Source organism: Pristis pectinata, chromosome 13 (assembly GCF_009764475.1).
Source record: "Pristis pectinata isolate sPriPec2 chromosome 13, sPriPec2.1.pri, whole genome shotgun sequence".
NCBI lineage: Eukaryota > Metazoa > Chordata > Chondrichthyes > Rhinopristiformes > Pristidae > Pristis > Pristis pectinata.
This window is the reverse complement of record NC_067417.1, coordinates 17,208,043-17,232,699: the sequence shown is the minus strand read 5'-3', so window position 1 is coordinate 17,232,699 and position 24,657 is coordinate 17,208,043. Positions and strand designations below refer to the sequence as shown.

General features: G+C 37.8%; 1 protein-coding gene across 1 annotated transcript in view; it reads left to right on the top strand.

Moving 5' to 3' along the window:
- The window catches only part of cdh13 (cadherin 13, H-cadherin (heart)), a 578,498-nt gene that overhangs the window by 180,143 nt on the left and 373,698 nt on the right, over positions 1-24,657 (top strand). The window contains exon 5 of the mRNA XM_052028448.1: positions 4,544-4,688. Coding sequence (XP_051884408.1) covers positions 4,544-4,688 — 145 coding nt within the window. The remainder of the gene's footprint in view (positions 1-4,543; positions 4,689-24,657) is intronic.

The window sequence follows — 24,657 nt, the reverse complement described above, 5'->3', positions numbered from 1 at the left end:
TAGACAATTATTAATATAAAGTTATTAGCCTCAAATTTACAGTGTACTAAATTGCCATCTGACACTTAATTTATTAGTACATAACAAATCACAGGACAGGAAATGAACATACAGTCATCTCACTGCTGATTAAAAACTGATATTCCTGATTTGCCTACACTATTAAATATCAATTCAAATGTTTGCCAATCTATAGTCTGAACCTTCTCCATATATTTACCTCTTCCAGCTCAAGCCCATAATTCCAGTTCATTGAGTTAGTGGCAATCTTGCTTGTTTAGCATTCATTTGCCACTTTAATAATAGACAAGACCCCTATTGTTTTAAATAGCATGATACAGGTATGCTGAAGTAGAATGCAATCTATTTAAGACTCAAAATACCACATTCAGAGAAGGATTACCTATGCTTATTTTTTCATTAGCAGAAGTAAGAGAGAGATTTTCCAGGTATGGAGGAAATGTCAAGTTTTTGATATACTTCTGCTTTATTAAGAGATCAAGGTTGTCCAGGTAAAAAGAAATGTTTTGGCAGTCAAGACAGATATGAGGATTCTATTTCGGATCAGAGTAAACAGCATGGACCGACATAAGGATAAGGGTGGAGAATATTAAGTGGCATAATAGAAAGTTGATTCTCTAATCTTATGAACTCAGATTTCCACATCATTCAGGATTGCCTCAGATCCTGCTGCTTTTCCTGTGATCAACAATGTCAGCCTGTTGCTTAGTGCTCTGTCCACGGAGTCTGAAGGTTTTGGGTTCAAGACCCATACATAAGCAAACAAATCCAGGTGGGCACTTCAGCAGAGAATTGAGGGCAGATTCTACCATCAGAGGGGCTGTCTTCATGATAAAAAAAAATTAAACTATCGTAATTTGGAATTAATAAAAGGGAATACCCTCATCATAAAAAGATGCACTTAAATACTTCATTGTTTTGATTTGGTAATTCCAGAGCCTGTGAAAGCTGCCAGATAATTGCAAGTCTTTTGTTTTACTGTTTGTTATAGAGTCATAGAGCAATACCGCATGGATACAGGCCCCTCAACCCAAGGAGTCTATGCTGACAATGGTGCCCACCTAGCTGGTCCCAATTTCCTGCATTCAGCCCGTATCCCTCTGTCCCACCCCTCCATATACCTATCCAAGTGCTTCTTAAATGATACTATTGTACCTGCATCAACCACTTCCTTTGGCAGCTCATTCCATGTACTCACCACCCTCCGCATGAAGAAGTTGCCCCTCAGGTCCCTTTTAAATCTTTCCCCTCTGACCGTATACCTATGCCCCCTAGCTTTGGTTACCATCCACCTTATCTGTGCCTCTCATAATTTGAAACATTTCTATAAGGTTCTATAAACATTTGTTCACTGAACATCACTCCAGAATAGATGTACATTGGAGAACATTCTGACTGGTTGCCTCACAGCTTGGTATGGAGGCTTGAATACGCAGGATCGCGAGAGGTTGCAGAGGTTTATAGACTCAGCCAGCTCCATCACGGACACAACTCTACCCACCATGGAGGACATCTTCAAGAGGAGTGCCTCAAGAAGCCAGCATCCATCACTAAGGACTCTCACTATCTGGACATGCCCTCTTCTTGTTACTACCATCGGGGAGGGAGCTACGGGAACCTGAAGACCCAAACTCAATGATTTAGAAACAGCTTCTTCACCTCCACCATCAGATTTCTGAATGGTTTATGAACCCATGAACACTACTAAGTTATTCCTTTTTTTGCAGTTTATTTATTTTGTAATTTATAGTAATTTTACATCTTGTACTGTACTGCTGCCACAAAACAAATTTCATGACATATGAGTCAGTGATGATAAACCTGATTCTGAATACCCTTGAGGAAGGTGGAGGCTATCTCCAGCAGCCTGCTACACTTGTCTATTTTAGAAGAATTCCACAAGTTCTGATGTTTTGTAAAAAAAAACACTTGAGCATCCACTAGCAACATTGGGTGCTAGTCTCTTGCAACTGAAGCTCTGAAAGGTCTTGTGGCGCGAAATATAGCAAATACTTTATTTTCCCTCCATTTCAATGTATTTAACATGCATCAATATTCTTTATACTGCTAAGCCTGCTTACAAGTGTTGATGGAAGGAGAGAAGATGAGACTGGCAGGGACCCAACAAAACACATTCAATAGCCTTCCAGAACTATTTACTGGAAAGCAGGCAGTAGCAAGCTTAAACATTTTGGTTGATGGGTCTGAGCATAAACATAAGCAAAGCAGACTCATTTCAATAATGTTTATCTTTGATTGGTGACTTTTCCCGCTGTGATTCAATCTAATTGCATATTTCTGAGGTCATTATCGTTTGATTTTTCCATTAACATTGCAACAGGGTTCCTCAAGTAGGTATTGGAAGAAAGTAATGGTATTGTAGCAATTTTTTAACTCCAAATATTTATCAGTGATTAGTATGACCTATCATGGTGGGAATGCCAAAGCAAATTACTTCCAATATTCCAGACACAAAATTATGCGCAGAGAAGATTTAATCCAATTTTTAAAATAATAAAAAATGGTTTATACAGGGTTCTAAAAATCATATCATAATTCTAACCTTTGGGCACTCAATATTCTGTGCAGCTTTCACACATTCTGTGCCTCATATCCGATAAAGTATTTGCTTTAAGGTCACAATGAACAGTTCTTGAAAATAAAGGAGCAGAAACTTCATAGAATACACCTGTAGAAATATTCTGAGGTAGAAAAAAATATACAATTTCACTTTTAAAGTTCTATGATAACATTATGGAATGAAGCTTCTGTTTTCTATTAAAAATATTCAGTTCAATCTTAAAGCACATTTTCCATTATAGTTAACCAATACAGGGCCAGTGTTTATATTATACTTTCCTCTATCTACTAACTTATTTTCAAACTGACAGTATTTATGTGGTGTCATCACTACTAAAAATAAGTGGATATGGCCTTAAACTGCGGCCAGCAAGATCTTACATGCAGGAAATTAAACAAAATGATTCAAGGGGAGACATTATTGTGTATTGAGCATTTTTTTTTTCCTTTTTGGCTTAAATGTGGTACAACATTTCAAAATGTAGCAGTGGGATAGCCTGTGCTCAGTCTGTGAATGAATTCTGCCACTGTTGAATTTGTCAGCGCCTTTTTCTTCATTAAGTGTCTTGTGTGCACCATGAAAGGTGTTAAATGCATTGCATATGTTAATTAAGGACACAATTCCCAATGAAGAAGCCCTCTGGAAAAAATGATTTAAACTGTTTAGGGCAGATGCTGGGCCTATATTTTCTCAGAATTTGTCAGCAGTCCCTGCAGCTATGAATGAAAGGTAAGTTTTAGAAACTGAAATACTTACAACTTATTCTCCGAGCACCCTCCTTGAAATCACCTTTAGATCACTGCTGACAGTAGGCATCAGTAGTGCTGCCTGTGGAGGTGCAATAGGTGATAGCAAACTACAAATGAACTGAATGAGCCACATATTCCCAGCACAGCACTGCTTGTTAATCAGCTGAGATTGACTTCTCTCCTTTTGTCTGTTGACAGTGTTGATTGAGGAAGGAACCTAAGTCACTTCATTAAGAAAGTTCCTTGCTTTTCTTCACATAGTGCCAAACCACCAAAATGCTGAGGGGCTCCACTTTAGCAGCTAATGTGAAGGGCTCCTTCAATTTAGCAATCCTTCAAATAAGGACACCTCGGACTGAAGCTGGAACCCAGAAATTTCTGAACTAGAAGCTGGAATGTTATTACCCATCTCTAGTTCAGATTTCATGTATCTTTATAGTTCAAGAGGGAAAAAAGTAACAGTGGTCTCTGTGACCACTCCATAAATCCAGAAATACTACATGATGGAGTATGGAATTTTTTTTAGCTAAATTGTTGACCACGGCTCATACGTCTGTTACATTCTTCTCTTTGGTCTTTTAACAGAGATAACAATACGTGTTAATATGTCTGTAAGCGCTCTAAGTGTTCATTCATATTAGCAACAGACTTAGCTTAAGAATATGGTGGCAGCAAATTCATTCATCACTTGCATAATGAAACTGGATGGGAACTTGGAAAGGAAATTTTGTAAGGCCATGGGAAAGGAGTGAGGGGAACGGGACTAATTCGAAAATGTTTCAAAGACCCACCAAAAAAAAGCACAACATGAGAAATGGTCTCTGTGTCACTCCTGTAATGTTCTATAGCTATCTTTCTTCCAATTCAATTGTCCCCTCCCCTTTTTGCTGCAAATAATCTAAAGTTAAACACAATCTGTTGGTAGATTTCTATACCATAACTACACAGTATTTTTCTGCATATTTTTGCAACCAATTGCAAACAGGTCAAGTGCAATCTAAATGTGAATTGATTTGTTGTGAGCTAAGAAACATTTAGATTGTTCCTTATTTCTGGTGGAATTCCCAGGAGACTAACTTGTTAACCCAGCCTGGGGCTTGTTGAAAGAAAATTGCTGATGTGAAAGATTTTTGGCACATGCTTCTGTTACTGTAGTAATTTAACTCACTCAATCCATCTCTACTTCAAATAGCTGCAAGTCGAAATTACTGACCCCAGTGGAAAACTCCTTGAAGGACCAGCCACCCTCTATATCACTATTATCGATCAGAATGATAACAAACCCCTCTTCAGGGAAGGACCGTACGTGGGCCATGTTCTGGAAGCATCCCCCACTGGTGAGTTAAATCTATAGCCAGAAACTGTTTCCCTCAAGGAATTTATGAGATGTCCAGAGTCATTAAGCATCATTATTGTTGTTGTACATCTTAGCAGAATATTTTATTTAATATAAATTTTGCATGTTTATTTTCCTGGGAGGATTATTCCTGGTAGAACATTCTGTAAAATGAGTTAATTTTGTGTGGCATCATTGTTATGATTTTATGAATACTGGCATCTTCAATGAATTGTAATCATATTGTTCGTAGTTAGATGTTGTATTAATTTCTTCTAAATCTCCTCTGATCACTGGAATCATGCCATCAAGAACAAATCACCAAGCTAGTCAAGGTCTCTTTTGGTCATTCAGCTGTCCTTTCAAGACACACAGATTACTAGTACAAAACACTGACAAGGTTTGTTCTGCAAACCTTGTGTCCATAATCCATTCAAATTATTGTTTGTAGATCTAACTAGAACTAAGTAAAAAGTAAAAACAATTTCAAGTGCATCTGCCCAGATTTTGTTAATGAGCCAGATTGAATGAACATCTGTGTTAGCCTTGTATACTGCTGGGCTGTTTGGTTAAGATATTGGTTTACCAAAGTTGTGGTTGACTTGGTTTCAAGCTTTCGTTGTCAACTATATTGTCTCAAATATCTTGACCTCAAGGAGAACCTATTATTGTGTCACATTCCTCCAAGAAGGGTATTTGATTGCCAAACAACTGAAGTGTGCAGATTAAATCTTTGCTGTATGGCCAATACATGTCAGGAGTACATTGGTTAGCAGAACTATCAAAAGACTGCTCATATATTAGTACCATTTGCTTGACCACAACATGAACACATACCACTTCTCTTTGACTGGTAGCTCTGCGGTTTGAATTTTATCTGCTTTTCCACCTGTAACTGAAGAACTATAATTCACATGTCTATGACTGTATGTTCCAACTCAAACCTTAAACAACACATTTTAGCAATTATCTTCCATTTCCTCAATGTGATGGTGTGACCTACACAAGAAACTTGCATCCATGAGGTCTGGCCCTTGCTCTTGTAGACACTGCCGGTCCAAATCACTGCCGTCTTCTTCAATACCAACTGTTTGTGTGATGTGCTTTGCAAAATGGTTAGTCTGCCATGAATGGACTGTCCTGCAAGAGATTCAGTGATGGAGAGTGTGGACTGGAACTTCCCAATGTTATTAATGTCTGGTCTTTATATCACATATCCATTTCATAAATTGTTCCCGATTCTCACTAGTGCACAGCATCAACTCCTTCAGTTTTAAGTTAACAAGTAATGAGCTGTGAAGGCAAATAGGTTGGACACATTTCCTAAATGCCATGGTTCTACCTTATATTTAGTCTTTGGTGTCACTGAGGAAAGGTGGAAAAGGGCTCAAGTACTTTTCGGCACTGTCCTGCAACATTGTTTAGGTTGCATTCACTATCTATTAGGATCTCCAGGCATTGATATAAATCAAAATTTAGAACAGAAACCCCTTGTGGGTTTCTTGAGTAATACCATACTTTGGAGCACCCATTATCATAACCTTCTGGTTAGCCACTTTTCACTAGACCCTGAGGAAAATTTGCCAGCAGCACAACCCCAACTGTTAAAATCAGTGCTGCAATATTTCTTTCAGAAATGGCAGGAACAAGACCCTGAGGCTATTCCTTATGAGGCCAATCATGATGCATTTCTGAACCAGTTACTTGTATCTAGGAAGTGCCATCCTTCTGACCTCCACCTCCTCAGGCAACAACTGTCTAGTAACCATTAACTAGTTTCTGGCAGTAGTACCAAAGTTAGCACCTCAGCAGCATGGGATCTTGCTGAGAGGCTCAAGCACTGTTGGCATTTGTGGCTCCTAGAAAAGAGAAAACAAAAGCACAGGAGCTGGTGATATCACATGCTTTTCAGCAGAGACACCAATAAATACATGGCAAATGTGGTTAAGTAACTAAAGATATGAACTACTCACATAGCAGTAAATTGTATCATTTTAATTTTGAAATTTATTGTGTTGGACATTATTTGTTTGCACACGAGGTACTGATTAAGGTGTTAAGTGAATTGAACCTATCCAGATACTCCTGGAATGAGGTAACTGGAATTCTCTCTATTAGTCTGATGCTGATTTCCCCCACTGACGCTGCTGGTCATAATAACCATATAAACTCCACTTGACGAATTTGTAATCAAATGCTCAATACCTTCATAAAATTTACTCTCCTGTTTTACCACAGCTGTTTACTCAGTTATTTTAATCTTTTCTGAAAATGCACATGGGGTAATTTCATTAAAAATGTAGTAAGTGTCAAGTTATTATTATCAGCAGCAGAATTTTTAGGGCCTTGTCTTTTGCTAGCCATTTGCTCAGTTGATTTCAGTGCTGGTCAGTACTTAATCAAAATGAAACAGAATAATGTTAATGTCTGATGCATTGCCTATTTAATTGTTAAAGTCATAGTAGTAGCATATTCCACCTTGCAGTGTATTGTTGCATTCTATATCTTTGATAGTAATGAAAAACAGGCATGGTTGGATAAAGAGTAAGGATACTGTTTGCTGTACACTTGACTGCATCAAATGAAATTATAAATTACATTAAAAACAGCTACTTATGCTTTGTATTCCATATTATGATGAAAAATGATTGAAGCAGAATGATGATTAATTTGTAGACAATTACTGATGCAAGAAGGTACCTAAGTATTTTCATGTATGCAAGTAGATTTCACCTGTTGTTGCCCATGGCTAGTTTGAAGCACAGAGCGCAGGAGCTCATATGTATTACCTGTACGGAACCATTGTATTTTCTTTATCTCAATTCAAGGTTTTATAGCTTTCTCTTTTTGGGACTGTTTATCTGCCCACATAAACACAATGGTGTTTAGAGGGTTGGTCTTGAAAGTCTGAAGTCCAAGTAAATTTGACAGTATTGCTGATGGAGTTAACAATAATAACCAGTATCTATGTAGCGCCTTTAATGTAGGAATGGGACAAGGTGCCTCACAGAAGCACAATTGGATAAAGATTGAAACCAAATTGAAGGGATATTGGGACATGGTGAAAATTGCTGTGATTTATGACGAGCTTAGGCCTGCCCAGGGAAGTAAACTTTATTATTTCCTCATCTGATATCTACAGTTTTTCACTTCACATCAGAGTGGGGATCTCATCTTTTGTTTTGCCAAAAGCTGAAGCGTTGAGGTTCAATGAAACTGCCCTTCACCCTTCCTGATGAAATTGAATAACCCGCCACACAAACTGTGGAGCAAGCCTTCTTGGTCTGAGTGACTCACGACTGCAGTGGAGATTTGTGTAGCTGTTATGCCGAGAAGCCTAAATTATATAAAGAGGATTTCTTCTTTACAGGGAGTTCCCTTGGCATCAAAAATGACTTGTTTCCACTTCAGTTTTGTGGGTTCTAAGATGGTTAAAGAAACATTTCTAGATCTGAATACCCAGAGATAAGACCATAAGAACTGAAGAAGTAGGAGCAGGAGTAGGCTATTTGGCCCTTTTAACCTGCTCCATCATTCAAGTGGATCATGACAGATCTGACACTCCTCAAATCCACTTTCCTGCCTTATCCCTATTACCTTTGATTCCTTTATTAATTAGAAATCTATTTATCTCAGCCTTAAATATGCACAAGGGCTTTGCCCCACAGCCCTCTGTGCCAGGGAGGTTGAAAGACTCACAGCCCTTTGAGAGAAGAAATTCTTCTTTATCCCAGTCTTAAATGGGCACCTCTTTATTCTGAGACCATGCCCACTGGTTCTGGACTATCCCATGAGAGGAAATATCATCTTAGCATTTACCCTGTGTAGACCCCTAAAATCATTAGTTTCCTTTTGATTCCCTCGGATTCTTCTAAACTCCAATGAGGAGAGTCCCAACCTGTTTAATCTTACCTTATCACTTCATGCTTGGGATCATCCTTGTGTGCTTTCTCGGAACCATTTCCAATAAAATAATATACTTTATAGAATCTGTTCACTTTGAATATATATTGCTCCAAGAGAATTTAGCCAAGGTTGTATGAAGTAATGGGATGTGGAGTAGTGAGAATAGGCAGTGAAGGCAGCGCTGAAAGACTGAAACAAGTTAGATATGGAGGATTTTTCACTCGCTAGAGAGTTTACCAGTAATGTGAAAACCATTGGTAATTTATTGCCCAATAAATGAGCTTGGACAAAGATCTATCTAAGGGAGAGTTTGGAGTCTACTGGAGGTCAGGGGAGTAGTTAAATTTACAGTGATAGCGATGCATCTTCAGTGAATATTTAATTTCCATGATGGATCAGGAGAAATTTTCCAGTGTTTCCCTGAAAGTTCTTTAGCTTAGAATGAGCTTTCTTTGATGTTGAAGAGGGTTGTATTTAAAACTCAATTCTCTGGAGCTTTTATAAAATTGATGGGTTTATTTTGTCCATACTGATGTACTTTTGTACAAAATTATGATTGGTTTCCTAAGGTGGGTGAATTAGTATGCCAACAGATTTCTATGTTGAACTTTCTAAAGTTCTTAAACTGTTAGTTTAAGTTTATATCTTTTTCATTAGGAACTTAGAGAATTTCCTCCAAACTTACTGAGAACTCATCATTTCATGAGGACTTAGGAAGCTGTTGGGTTTTTATACGGTTTAGTCATAATATCTTGTATTTAAAATGTTAATTTGAAAAGGTAGCTAACAACTATGAAGAAAGAACATGTTTTGAGACTGTAGTACTTCCCCACACTGAGTTGGCAAAGACCGTGCCCAGAGTAGTTCTAGGCCTTAAGACTAAAACATTGTAAGCAAAAACAGAAACCGCATAGGTCAAAGAAAATAAAAGTTTGTCTTTGGGCCAGGCACTTTCATTGAATAAGGAGTTAGGTGCTTAAAGCTAAGATGAGAAGAAATTTCTTCTATCAGGCAGTTGTTAACAAACATTTGGAATTAACTACCTCAGAGCGCTGTAGATGATCAAGTATTAAGTCTATTTAAGCCTAAAGACAGATTTTTGGACTGTGGTGATCTGGCAGGAAAGTGAAGTGGAGGCCAAAGATTAAACCAAAACCCTATTCAATGGTGGAGCAAGTTCTTGGAGTGTCTGACCTTTCCATGATCCCATGTCCTATGTTCTTCTATAGTGACAGTAGAAATCATAAGTGATGACTTCAGTTCTGAGTAGTGTCAAACTTCATGAATGTTTTGACTGCACCCATGTGGGGAATTAATATTTCATCATACATGATTCACTTGATGCAGATTACAGGTGAATCATTTGCTGCAGTGCACCAAGGCTCTTGTATTTCTTGTGTAGCCATGGAGATGATATGGTTGATCCAATAATTCTCATGAGGTTGATGGTGACTGACTTAGCATTGTTGCTGGTGGTGAAAGTCAAGGAGCGATGGTTTGATTCCGCAATGCTTCGCCATTTATATAGTGAAAATGTAACTGTCAGTTATCAGCACAGTTTTAGGTTGTCCAGGTTGTGTTAAAAGTTTCAAAGGACTGTTTCATTATTTGAGAAGTTGTGAATGAATTTGAACAGTGCAGAAACATCAGAATTAGCTTCACTGCTGTCTTTTAAATGACTGAAGAGCACTGATGGTTGATGAAAATGGTTGAATAATGTGTGCTCTCCAGGAACATCTCCAACAGTGGACATTCCCACAATGATGGCAGGCTAAGCACCATGGATTCTTTATGTCAGGTATGATTATAACCATGACAAGAGTTCCACTAACTCCCACTGACTTCAGTTTATCCAGGGCTTTTAGTGTCATACATACTTAAGAATTGCTCTGCTGTTAAGAGAATCTCTTCCCATCACGCTGTTAATTAGTGTTGGTGTCTATTTCTGGATCAAGGCCACAATAAATTCTGGAGCCAAATAGAACTGAGCATTGTTGAGTAAGTTATTTGTGAGTAGGCTTTACTTAATGACTATTTATGGTCTTCTATCTGTTTTCTGACTATTAAGATATAATTGGTAAAATTAGATTTATCTAGTTTGTGTGAGAAGAACATAGCAGAACAGTCTTCCACATTATTGGTTAAATGTGACTATTTGAGTATCCATTACATAACAGGCATGTCTGGTTCTGGTTCATTGGTAACTGGCAAGTTTCCAGGGCCCATAGCCTGTCCTATATTCCCTGCAATCATTAAATTCTTATTGTCACACAATCTAATTGAATTGCCAAGAAATTGGCATTTATAATGTGTGTACCTTAGGAATTGAAACTGCTCAATGCTTTTGGCTAGAGCTGCAAACATTTCAGTTTTCTCTCTCGTATGCAAGTGTTGGGTGCTGGTAGGCTCTGTCTAGCAAGTTTCCCTTCCCTGTTTTCTAGCATATAATGCAGCACAGTTCCTGGATGAATGTGATACATCTATATAATGTTGATCTGATCTGTTTATTAGGGGACCGTTTAGTTCTTTAAATGGGCTGTCTGATGTGCAACTTGCAATGTGTTGCAGTTTCACTTTAGCTTGCATGACTACTGGTGTTGTGCATCAGGACCAAGACTGGGCTCTTGGTTTGATGATGATCAGGGACTGAATGGTGTGCCAAGCCATGATGCTAAACATTTTGAAATCATACAATTCTGCTGTTGAGCAATTTCTCCTCACTGTCCAACTTTGGGCTACTAAGTCTTCCCTAGCTCACTCTCCTTTTGTACATGGTGGTAACACTCCCCATTGGAGGTGTCTTGCCACAGTAGAGGAAAAAGTTTCTCTTTACAAGAACCAATCTAAGTTATTCAGTTCTATCAAGGCTATCATGCACAGAAGTGCCTGTGACAGTTGGATTGGTGAGTGCCTGATCAAATATGTTGCTGCTTGACCACCTGATGGGAGTTCTGTATATTACATACTTCAGGATAATTACCTGGTGATTCATACTGTAAAGTACGGGACTGGCTTTCAGATAACACCAAATTTAGCCTCTGCTCACAGCTGTTAAATAATCAATAAACTCTTACTATCTGGATTGACACATAAGGAATGATTCCTTAGATGAGATACTAAGTGGAACACTGCTCCAGTGGATCTTTACTCAGCAACAATCAGCATCTTCGGAAGAGGAGGGAAGAAAATTGGCCTTTAAATTAAAGATATAGATTACTCCTATTCTAATTTCTGCTCTGTTACACAATTGAGAAACTATTACTTTATATTTAACCAGCAACTCTTAATTTGCAGTTTTCCAGGGTCAGTCTTTAAAATGAGGCCAAAGAATTGGTTCGTACTTGCACTTTGAAAACACTCCAGTCACGTAAAATTGTTTTTTGACCAGTCAGTTAACTGTCAATTAAAGATTAATGTGCAGTGAAGTTCAAGGAATGACACACTGATGTTATCAGTGTAGCTATTGTACGGGCAATACTTATTAATGCAGGTCATAATGTATCTTTGCATGTGATAAGATTAAACCCTACTGTTGTAATTAATTGCATAGGCAATAATCTCTGGGGGGCTAGATAAGAGAATAAAAGTTGTAAAATATTCAGGAAACTAGCTTTTATCTCCAATGTGAAACCGGAAATGAGAAATGAAAATGTTCAAATGCGAATGTTTAGTTTGAAATATATGGTTATTGTTTTTGATTAATCAAAAATGGATTTTCACCAATGAATCAGAAAGGAACAACAACAATTTCAGTAAATGGAACTTCTTTATCTTTGAATTTGCTAATAAAAATTATCTGTCTAAGATGCAAAGATTCAGAGTGGCACTTTTCAGTTCAGCAATTAGAAATATTAATGATCCAAATCATATAAAGAAAGATGTTAAGTTCCTATATTTGAATAAATATATTTTACATTCCTGATACTATAGTGAGAATGGATAGAAAATATCTCTTCACTCAATGAACTCTCCGTTTTCAAACAATATGATCACTTAGAACAGTTAGCACAAATCAGGAACTCTGTTATTAATAAAACTTTCATTTTGTCCCTGAGTTTCATAATCTTCATCTTGAAGTTGTGTTAATTAATACTTGTTAATATAAAGAAGTATGGTATAAGAGCGTTGAAAATTTCCTAATTTTGTTGCCAGCTTTCACAACACTGTAAATTTGTAAGTAAAATGTTTTCTTTTACCTCATTTCACTTCAATAAAAAATGTGAATGAAGAAAGTTTGTAATTATGTTTCCCTGAAATGTTTTAAATAAATTGGCACAGAATTTGGTCTCCATCAGTGAAGGAATGGTGCTATACTATGGGCTTGCAATAGAGTTTGCACTGGAATTTACAAAGCGCACCAGCACCTCTACTTCCTCAGGAGGCTGAGGAAATTTGGCATGTCCCCTTTGGCCTCACCAATTTTTATCGATGCACCAAAGAAAGCATCCTATTCAGATGCATCACAGCTTGGTATGGCAACTGCTCTGCCCGAGACCACAAGAAACTGCAGAGAGTCCACAACAGCCCAGCACCTCATGGAAACCAGCATCCCCTCCATAGAGCCTGTCTACACTTCTTGCTGCCTCGGTGAAGCCGCCGACCCCAACCATCCTGAACATTCTCTTTTCGCCCCCTTCCCATTGGGCAGAAGATACAAAAGCCTGAAATCACGTCCCACCAGGCTCAAGGACAGCATCTACCCCACTGTTATAAGGCTCTTGAACGGTCCCCTAGTACGATAAGATGGACTCTTAACCTCACAATCTACCTCATTATGGCCTTGCACCTTATTGTCAACCTGCACTGCACTTTCTCTGTAACTGTAACACTTTATTTTGCACTCTGTTATTGTTTTCCCTTGTACTATCTCAATGATCGGTATGGGTGGCATGCAAAATAAAGTTTTTCACTGTACCTTGTACATGTGACAATAAAAAAATAATTTACCAATGTTCAATAGCTATTTCAGGATGCCACCTGTTAGAGGGATCTGGGGCCTTTATGAACAGGTAAGGCAATCACTGTCCATACATTCTGGTGCCCCCTAATGATTGTACAATTTGTGCACTGCAATGGTGCACCAATAATCAGTTTGCTCATTGGCACACTCTGAAAACTTCATTGCAACTCGAGTAGAACTGATCGAGTATTGTATGTTTTCAGTGCTTGGTTCTCCTTCCCAAGGCTATGATGAGAGTCTGTGCCTGATTGGGAATATAGATGATCACAGGGTTCAGGGTGTCAGTGCAATGGGGGGGGGGAAGAGGGATTGAAGGATGAAAGTATGAAATTCACCTTCAAGTACTACTTTAAAGCATTTTACTTGCTGTCTCAATTGCAAAATGCTGAAAAAAAAGTGTTAAGCAATTGAAATTATAGTCATAAATATATCTATAGTCAATCATATTGGAAATTTATTCATGTACACTGCAAGATCTGAATCAAGAAGTACAGAATATCAAATTCAGTATCATATCTGTTCCAGAAAGTAAAATAAAGATAGTGAAGGAATTCTGTGGTATGGAGAGATAAAGGAGACACCAAGAAAAGGCTTTAAAATAGGATTTCTAACAATAATTAAAATTTGAAAGAAAAAATGTTCATTAAGCTCAATTTTTAACACAGTGGAGGTTGTTTGATAGTAAATATGACATATCACACTGTTAAAAATTTAGTTATACTGGAATAGACAAGCCTGACTTTTCCTGGGAATCTCGGTACTTATATATCACAGAGGCACTCAAACCTTACATCAGTATTTCTATTGCAATGGTGATTCATTCAGTGAGATGCCCGTAAAGTGCAGCTACAGGAGAATTTGGGACAATAGGGCAGTAAATTCCTGATTTTTGTTTTTATCTGCTTGTTTATGGTTCTTGGAAGCTGTTTTCTGAGTTGTATTTTCACAGGGGCAAGCACTAGCCCAAACATTATTTCTGCATAAAATAATGGCCATCAAATTACCATCATGCAAGAATGATGGTTGTGTCGAATAATGTGCCTGCTATCATATGAATAGCAAGACCCACCAAAACAAGTCATTATGATGACTGACCAGTTAACAGGGGAAATATTTGATATGCACAGAGAACATGTGACAAGCCTGTGGAGAGATCGATAGTCTGGTGCCTGAACTAAATTTGACATCAGGGCCTGGAGATAGTAAATGGCATCTAAATGCAATGGTGGCTGCCAAATTCTGATTGGCTGTGATGCTGAATAAGCCTCAAGATAGGCTCTGGGGACTGTAACCAAAGTTGAAGGAAACCAAGTTCGCAGGTTGTGGCAGCTATGTCTATCCTCCTCTGCACTTCCATCCCAATTTTAAACAACTGAGTTGAATTTCCCTCCCACTGCCATACTGCCCCTCCCTCTGTCCTACTCACTCTTTTACCAGTAACAAAAAAACCCTCAAACCGGGATCCTCTTTGAAACCAACTAGCAATCCACTGAAGTAAGTACTTCCCAGCAAGGTCCTGGCATCGTCCATAAAAGAAAACAAAACTTCCATTTTATGATTCCTTTAATTGCTATTTACCCAATAAGAGGTGGGTAAGTTATGTGCATAATTTTCTGCTGCTAGGTGTGAAACTCACCAATGTAACACAGAGGAATCCAGATTATATTTTTGTCCCATCCTTAATTCATGGATCTAGGCTAAAGACCAACAATTAAGCTGGCAAAATTGTTATCAATACCTCTTGCAATAAGTAGTGAATAAAATCATGCAGCTGTCCATCAGTGACCCCTTACTGGAAGAAGATTTACCTGAAAGGTGAATGAAAATAGAACTGGGCTCAGTTGTGATTCTCTCTGTTCATCAAATAAACATTTCACAATTTTGTACAAGGCTTCAATAGCAAGAATATCAAACAGATGAGAGCAGATGGGGAAAAAATTGTTGGGAGGAGCCAAAACAGTATGCTACTAACCACAGAAGAAACAAAGCAATTAATAAGTTAGTGTGGGGCACTAGTAAAAATAACTGAACAGCTGTTGCCAGCTTTTGCAAGAAAGTGGCAGAAGCCATGCATGGAACTGACAGCACATCCCTGCCACCAGATTCGGGATTTCTGTGCAAATGCAGAACATCAGAACTCATTGACTGCTCTTCACTGGTAATATCTTAAGTTCACTCCCACTTATGTGTAAGTCATACAGGTGAATGAGGTAGTGGTAATCCCGAATACTGACTCTGGGGTATCTGCCTGCTGAACTTGCATCAGGTTAGCTCAGGCGCAGGAACAGGATCACCATTAGTTGGAGTGGAGAGGAATGGGGGCAAGGGATCTGCTTATTTTATGTACTTTTAAGTTTAATTACACATAAAATGTTATTGTTGTGTTTTTTTAATTTAAAAAAAATTGTGATTTTGTTTATTTAAGTTCTAAGAATTGGTAAAGTTTAATAATCTCCAACAGTTTTGATAGCTGACTAAATTGGAGACACGGCTTAGCTGGTTGCCAAGACTTTTTACAGCTGATTCTTGTGCAGGACTTGACCCACGTGATAACTTTATGCTTGCAAGGACCTGCTAGCAACTAGGGCCAATGAAGTTTGGGTAGGCACTAAGTAACAAGTGACACCAGAAGGCCCTGTAGAAGATAGTTTGGGGCATTTATTTTTATCTTAACTGGTGGTATACATTGGCAGCGAGGATAGTGATGAGTGAAGATGACTGACCAGAGACACAGAACTTTGACCAGCACTGTTATTGGAACTGTCAAGCTTTATTTGAATTGGTACGATAAGTTGTATGAAATGTTTATCCTGATCCTGGACAGGATTTGCTCTGTTAAACTCATTCGAGACATAAACGTGAGTCTTTGACAACAGCTTCAGTCATGAAACCAATTTACGCTGTTCTTATGACTAAACAATAAGCAGCATGCAATTTCTTTCCATGTTAAGAATCTCACAAACTAGTCCTTGCAGGTAGCTTTTGGGTATTGAATGAGATAAACGGATGTAGGGATTGCATTTTTAGGACTTTTCCTGCTTAGCATCTTGAAATTTGTACGGAAGCAAGATTTTGAGGATTATGAGAGCATTTCTGTTTTGGAAATATGGTGGCAGCTAATATCTTGAATTTTAATTTATTTTACGGAATGCTGCAAATCTTAAAAATAGTTTTAAATTCAGCCTGTTTCCTTACTACTTGTTTACAACATAAGCTACCAAGAATAAATTAGGTTATTATTTTTGTGGTTAATTCTAGGATAACCAACATTTGAGAATAAAGTCAAATTTTAGCTCCAATTTCACCTGATAAACAAACATATGGATTGGGCTCAGCTGGGCTGGTAGAGGTGGTTATGGATGCATATGATAACCCCATTAATCCCCAAGACCTCCCTGATACCGTAGTCAGCCCAACCAACAAAGGACAGGAGTAGTAGAATTGAAAACAAGAAAATGAGTCAAATACTAGAGGGTATAGCTTTAAGGTGAGAGGGGACAAGTTTAAAAGGGATGTGCTGGGCAGGTTTTACACAGACAGTGGTGGGTGCTTGGAACACTCTGCCAGGGGTAGTAGTGGAAGCAGATATGATGGTGGCGTTCAAGAGGCTTTTAGATAGGCACATGAATATGCATGAAATGGAGGGATATGGATCATGTGCAGGCAGCAGGGATTAATTTATTTGGCATCATGCTCGGCACAAGCATCGTGGGCTGAAAGGCCTGTTCCTGTTCTATGTTCGAAGATGCCTGCCCATAATATTATCTTGTGGGCTGCTCTGTTATGCAGATCAGGACTCTATTATGGTTTTGGAACCCTGGTTCAGAATTCAGGTTCAAACAGATAAGGGCTTATAACACACAAGATCCAAACAGTATTCCAGACTTTATGCCTCCTAACCAGTCGTCATCAAGTGTGAATCCTGACTCACTGCATTCTAGCAAGACAGTACAGGGCATCTAGTTCACCTTGTAAGTTGGCAGGAATACCATAACCAGGTTCAGTGCAATTTCCTTGATGAATTTTGGCCACTCAAAAAGGCTGCAGCAGAATTTTACAGATTCTCACCCTATAAAACTTGATTAGTTTAGGTTTTTATTTTGTTTCTTGCCTTTCCTGGGAGATTACAAGACGTAGAGTAGTGGTATGGGTTGAGGTGGAGAGGAGGTGGGATTTGAGGATATCCTTTATCATGTTCACCGTTTGCAAATCAGAACAATGTAGAACTGACCAGAGCAACTAAATCCATGGTTCTTTTACCTTTTAGATGACAATAAATTCTTGCTAGTTTTCATGTTACCCCTAAATTATATTTTTAGTTGGTGTCCCATACTTTTTCAATCCTTTTAAATTAATTAAATCACTGCTTCTCTTTTGAAGAATAAAAATCTAGTAGCACTTCCTAATAACTTCCTATTAAATCCTGATATTTCTAAAGTTGAGATACTTGGCTGTAAATATCAAATAAGCTGTTCTAGTGACATGCAGGTATTTAATTTTAGCTATATTTCTACTTTTCCTTGTGGTTTTCTCCTCTATTAGTAATCTTATAACATTCTAGTTACTAATAATTGCTGAAACATATAAAGGGGGATAAAGAGTCATTTATCAGAGAATGCCACTGAAATGGGGAGAAACAGAGGGATATAATGGAAAGGCAGCAGGCAGCATTGAACTGACCGGGCTCAATAAACGTCTCGTCCTTCTCAAGCCCCTATTTTATACTCTTTCACATCTAGTTAGCTCTCAGAATGGAATGAGGTGGTGTTACTGCAAATTATTCCACCAACAATAAAGCATTAACCACTTTTGCCATTCAAACATTCCAATGTCCAATGCATTTCAAATTTAATGCTTAAGTTATCTTTGTTCCAAAAATATATGAAGCACGTACGTGAACCACTTTGTGCATTAAAATAGAAATAAAGCCTAGTTATTTTGTTTCTTCAGATCCAACGTGTTTTTTTCCTCATTAAATACTTCCATTTGTTGTTATCCTAAGAGCTAAAAATGACTATCACTATTTTGTGGTCAGATTGTTGATATCACAAATATTGTTTTCTCCCATGGCAACCACTAGGTCATTTACATAGAATTATGCTTTTACCTTTCATACTAACCAGGTTACAGTGATTAAGAACAACTCAACCACATCCATGACTTTTGCTATGTTGGTGTATTGAGGTCAAACCCCTGAACCATAAGAAAGAATGGAATAAGGAAATGGGATTAGCCGTCAACGCTGATTACAACAGATTGTGCACAGTCTGTACTGTCATACATTTTCCCCCATGTAATTAATCTCCCAAGAAAGATGACTTATCACATGTAAAATTCTGAGCAACAAAACATTTATTTGGTTGGTGGTGGGGGGGGGGCATTCTTCTGTCTAATATGTTAAAAAGAAAGCATTACCTATGTATATATTTGCTGAATGTATCGATGACAATGTTACATGTGTACTTCCAATGCATTTGCACTTTCTTCCTGACCCTGACATTAATCATGGTAACAAAGAAATTTGCTGCTCAGAGGAGGGCCACTTACTAGCCAAAATAGACTTTAGGTTAGTCACATTTCCCAACTCTGGTCCATTGCACTGAAAGTTGCAGCTCTTTAACTGCTCAATCACTTGCTTTATAAAACTGGTGCGACCGAGCGTCTGTCTCCACCACCCCAGCAAGCAGTGAATTTTCAGAATCCCGGCACTTGCTGAGTAAAGTCATATTCAATTAATTTCTGGCTAACTCTTCCATTAGTTAACTTTAATCAATGCTCAATAGTTACTGACAAGTCTGGTAAGGAAGATAGGTCCTATGTTTATACTGCCCAGGCCTCTCATAATTTTAAATACCAATCAGTCTCCTAAGACCAGCTAAGTCAGTTCACCCTCATTACTAAAGGCTGGACAGTGCTTGACTCAGCTGACATCTGGTATTGACCATCTATACCCCATCATCGTCCATGTGATTCCCATGACTTTTAGGACCCATGGAACCCATTAAGTTGGAGTTCTAAGGTCTTTTACAATGTAGAATGGATTGAGGGTGCTGTCCAGACCTCAGACATATCTGGAGGCCCTGTCCCAAGTGTTCATTGTGACATTGAGGGATATTTAAAAGTTTAGATGTATCTACTTAAAAAAGTTTAAAATATAGTATTCAAATGCAAACTAATTAAAATATAAAGTTAACTAATAAAAAAAACTTGAACTTTCCTTTAGTGAAGGTTAGTAGCCCCATTCATATGAATGGGGTTGGTACTTCTAGGCCAGCATTAGCGAGTCTAAAGCTCAGGAGCAAGATGCAAAGTGCATCCAGCCCTTGAGGTCAGTTTGATCAGGACCACCACTGGACCTAATGGGTCCAGCAGTATAGCGGGATGTCAGATTTGCCAGCATTTGATCTTCAGCATATCTCTGAGTCCTGTGCTGCAGTACAAATGTGCAGACGGTGAAGTTGAACGTTGGTGGGCAGAGCTCAATCCAGCACTTTTAATTCTCCAACCTGGCAATATCCTTGCAAATTTCTGGTGCAATACTCTAGCTGTGCTTCATTTATTGTTTTATAAATTTCTGGTGCAATACTCTAGCTGTGCCTCATTTATTGTTTTGTACATTTATAGCATGTCCTTATGGCTTTGCTCATCATTGGTCTAATTCCCATGGCTTTGTTTTGTACAGTTGTAGCATGAGCTTCTGGCTTTGGTCATTATTGGTCTACTTGTAAACTGTGGCCACTGTGGTTAAGTCCAAATTATTTATATTTTCAATGAAAAGACAAGGTACCTTGTACTGAGGCCCATGGGATCTCCCTGCTTAGTGTCCAACCCCCACTGAATAAATAAAATTAATATTATCGTTCCCTTTTTGTTTCTGTCAATGAGGCAATATTTTAGCTTTTAATCCAATCTGCCACTTCCTTATGGATCCCAGGGGTTTTTACATTTTTGAGTAATCATCATGTGGAACTTTGTTAAATACCTTGCTAAAAATCCATGCATACCACCATATAATATGTTTGATCTTCATCAACATTCATTGCCATCTTCTCAAAAAAATCGAGTTAAGATAATTAGACATAACCTTTCCTCAACAAACACATGCTGAATATTATTGATTAATCTGCACATTTCTAAAAGCTGACTTAAACTATTGACTGTTTGGCTTGTAGTTACAATGATATCACATCACCGACCTTCCAAGTCCGCTAGCACCATGCCAACCAAAGAACCTTGGGAAAATTCTTCCCTTTCCTTAAGGTACATTTTATCTGGGCCAACAAATCTTTGACTTTTAAAGACACTAGATCTCTTAATGCATCCTCTCTCTCTAGGTTTATCATTTCCACTGCAACAGATTCTCCCTTACCTGAAGAAAAATGCCATCTAACATTCCAATCTATAAATATATTTCCCAGACTTACTTTACATGGTTTAACAGAACCATAAATAAAACAAAATGAAAAATCCAAAGGCTGGGAATATTCTGCTCAATAAATATTTCAAAGAAACAACTTGCATGAATGTCATTTTCTTGAACTGAGCAGCATTTAGACCTCTGCTGGGGAACTTGTGTAGTTTCTTCAGTCATCTCTCATAATGCTATACATTATTTAACGTATTATTAAGCATTTAAGTTTTTTTGGATGTACAGATCAAAGGCATTAAACACAGCCAATACAAGCTTGCCTAGACTGTTAAGGAATACGAACATGTTCCCACCAAATTGGACAATATTTGCTTCCTGATAACAGAGTTTGGATAAGAATGACCTCTTCTCAATTCCTACTGATAGGCCAAGATATACATTCATAAGGATAAACACTAATGTAAAAGCCTATTACATAAGGGACTTGTGAATGGAGTTCACTTCTGTATAGAGAGAGATTTTCCAATAATAAAATTATCAAGCCAAAGATCTTCCAATATGTTGTAGAATATATGTTTAAAAATAAAATATTGCCTATTTTTATTATTCTACTCCATTCATAAGCACGTGGTACCTTTCTGTAAATTACATGAGAGCAAAACCTAATAAAAGAAAGGCTTACGTTAGGCTGAGAAACAACTTGTACCACAGCACACACAGACTGCACAACAGATTGCAGATGTTCATACTTCCACTTAAGAAGTGAGGAAAAATGTCTTCAGTGATGCAGTGTATTCAGCAGAAATATAGGTCTTTATCATAAAATGATTCATTTAAAACATATCCCTAAAACAGCATAAAATGTTGAGTGTAGACTATTGTCATTTCTTATTTGCTGTCAACTGTTCTATACGGTAAATTGAAAGTGACAACAAAATAGACTGCAGTAGTTCTATTATTGCTGGCCGAGAAGCATGATTTAGATAGTAGGTTTGTATGTCTGATTGAGGATATGAATCGTAATGTTTTTTGTACATATTTCCCAGTTGAAATTGTTATTTCTCAAAAACCTCCTGTGAAGTTGAGATCTCATGATGAGAGGATCCTTTCACAATTGGGCTAGTCACATTGCAACAAGAGAAAACATATCTTCCATTGGTTAAACATGGGTAACTAGCCTGTCACTGCAGCTGAAAGGTAGTTTGTGATCGCAGTAAAAGGCTGGTGTTTAAAAAAAATAAAAGATAACAATATATTTCTAATGAACAGCCTACAAGTAAACTGTAATTTGGTGGGTGAATTTACTGATCCCTAACTAATTTTAGCAGAGACAGGGCTACTGGAATAGCCCTTGAGTCGCTCAGATTATTAAAATAATTAGCTTTCCCCATTGATTGCGGTGAGATTTCTCAGCACTTGTTTGGTTGGTCCTGAAGGAACTGCTAATTAATAGAGTAAAAGACAGCTGACTATACAATTTGCCCCTCCATTTTCAGCCCATTCAGAAGTTTTGATTAATTGCCCAGGCATAATCTGGTATATTTTACAAACATTTTCAGATGGTGTTAATTCGTAAAATTAAGTATGGAGGTAATCTGTAGAAATGAGGTTCACTGCTTTGGTGCTTAATTATGCCAAATTCAACTAGTATGAATTAAGAGTGAGCATGGGGATAAATAAAGGGTGAGCTGCAGCTCTATGGAAATGTGATGGAATTCAGAAGGCAGTGCTCCATCTATACAGAATGACCTCTTTTGAACATTTATATCTTTCAATACTAAAAGTGGTCCTGTACGTCTGCATACTTTCATGTGTGATTTCATCTAACTGTGATGAAATCAAAACCTAATCCAGACTGAAGCTTTCACCCCTGTATTCTCCAGCTGTGATTTTCCATGCATTAAAGTGAATGCAATGCAAATCATTGTCTAGTGAGAATGGAAATGGAATACAGTCTCATGGTTCAGCTCATTATTCTTTGCACCTGAGAACCTTATCTATATTTGAGGATTTCAATATCAGAAATTAGTATGCAAAATGATTTCACCCTGAAATAGCCTTTTAATCTTTACAGCCTTGGTGTTATTGCCATTTGACTTTCATCATGATTTTTCTTTGTTGAAATAATGTAAACTACTTAAACAGAGTTTAAAAATAGCCTACTTAGACTCATACTCTAGCCAAAATTATTCAAATTGTGTCACTAAGTATGATTGTGATGCAAGACTCACCTTCAATATGCATGGATAAATCGAGATAGATCGGCTTGTGTAGTTGCTGATACTCCCACATATTTTGGTACAAACACATATAGTATTTCTATCTGCATTTTGACAAAGCCACTTTCAGATCCTTTAAGCACAGTGAGAGCTTTCCTGTTCCACAGGTAAAAGGTAAAGTAAGATTCCTACTTAATCAGAAAATCGTGGAGGATTACCTCAATAATCATTCTTTGTACATAATACCATGAATAGATATTGGAAGTGAGATTCACTAGTTAAGATGTCTTCACCAAAGACTGGCTCAACTGAATTTAGAGGGTCATAAGCTGATTACATTTGCACACACCTGGTTCTTTTGATTGCTAGTATTATTTCAGTGAGGTGCATAGTTATTGGAGTGTGAGACTATTCATTGAGTAAGTTAAAAAAGAAACACAACCAAGCTGCTTTTACAGGATAATTGACAATTTGGATCCATGCAATGATAACTTCAAGCCTTCTCAACAACCTTTATTCTTTAGCCTGCATGCTTCCAGGCAAGTGATAATTGACTTTATTACTGATCAACCAGACTTTGCAGTATGTATTCACAGGTCCACAAACCTGTGTCGAAGCACAACATTTCCATTTACTTCCCTGCCATGACAATTGCACTCAAAATGCTTTTGCATTTAAAGAGTGCTGCCTACAATTGTACAATCTAAATGTAGTTAGTATTCCACTCATATGTTTGGCAAATAATCCTCTACATTCATTTATGCTGGTGGTTGTGAAGATCCATGTTTTGTTCATAGTGCATAGGAACTTAAAATCAGTGCTTCACTTGAAAGCAGAACAAGACAAACAACCCTCACTGAGTAAGGATGGTATGTTGAGTTGACTTAAAGGGGAATAAAATCTGCAATCAAATTTCCCAAAATGCTATAGTTTATAGTGTTAAAAACAAACTGCTGGAGGAACTCAATGGGTCAGGCAGCATCTGTGGAGGGAAATGGACAATTGCATCAAGATCCTTCGTGTGGACTGGGTTTCTTGCTCTAGCTTTCAGCATTTACACTCTCCTGTGTCTCCATAGTTTATAATATGGTGGAAGTCAGCAATTGTAAAGATTCACATGTCAAGTGAATATTGACCCTTGGAAGCATCCGAAGAATGGTTACCCAACTAATCTTTAGCTTAATAGCCCTTAATTATCGGGTTAACTTGGAGAAATTAAAAACTGGATTTGAGAAAGATATGGATCTACAGAGATACGACTGAGCCTAATTTAATGAAGAGCTACATTCTATTCAAGTGGATGTGTTATTTGCATGTAGAAATGTTTGGGTGGTCATCATAGATGAAATGTAGGAAGTTTCTTCACAGAAAATCGCTGACCTCTGGAATAGTTTACAGGAGATGTAGCATGAATTCGTCGCAGGCCCTTAAAGGCCAACAGGGTTTGCTCTTTCCAGTTGAAAATACATTGTGTTATAGACAGTATGTGGGTTAACTAGAACTATTAATATTAGTC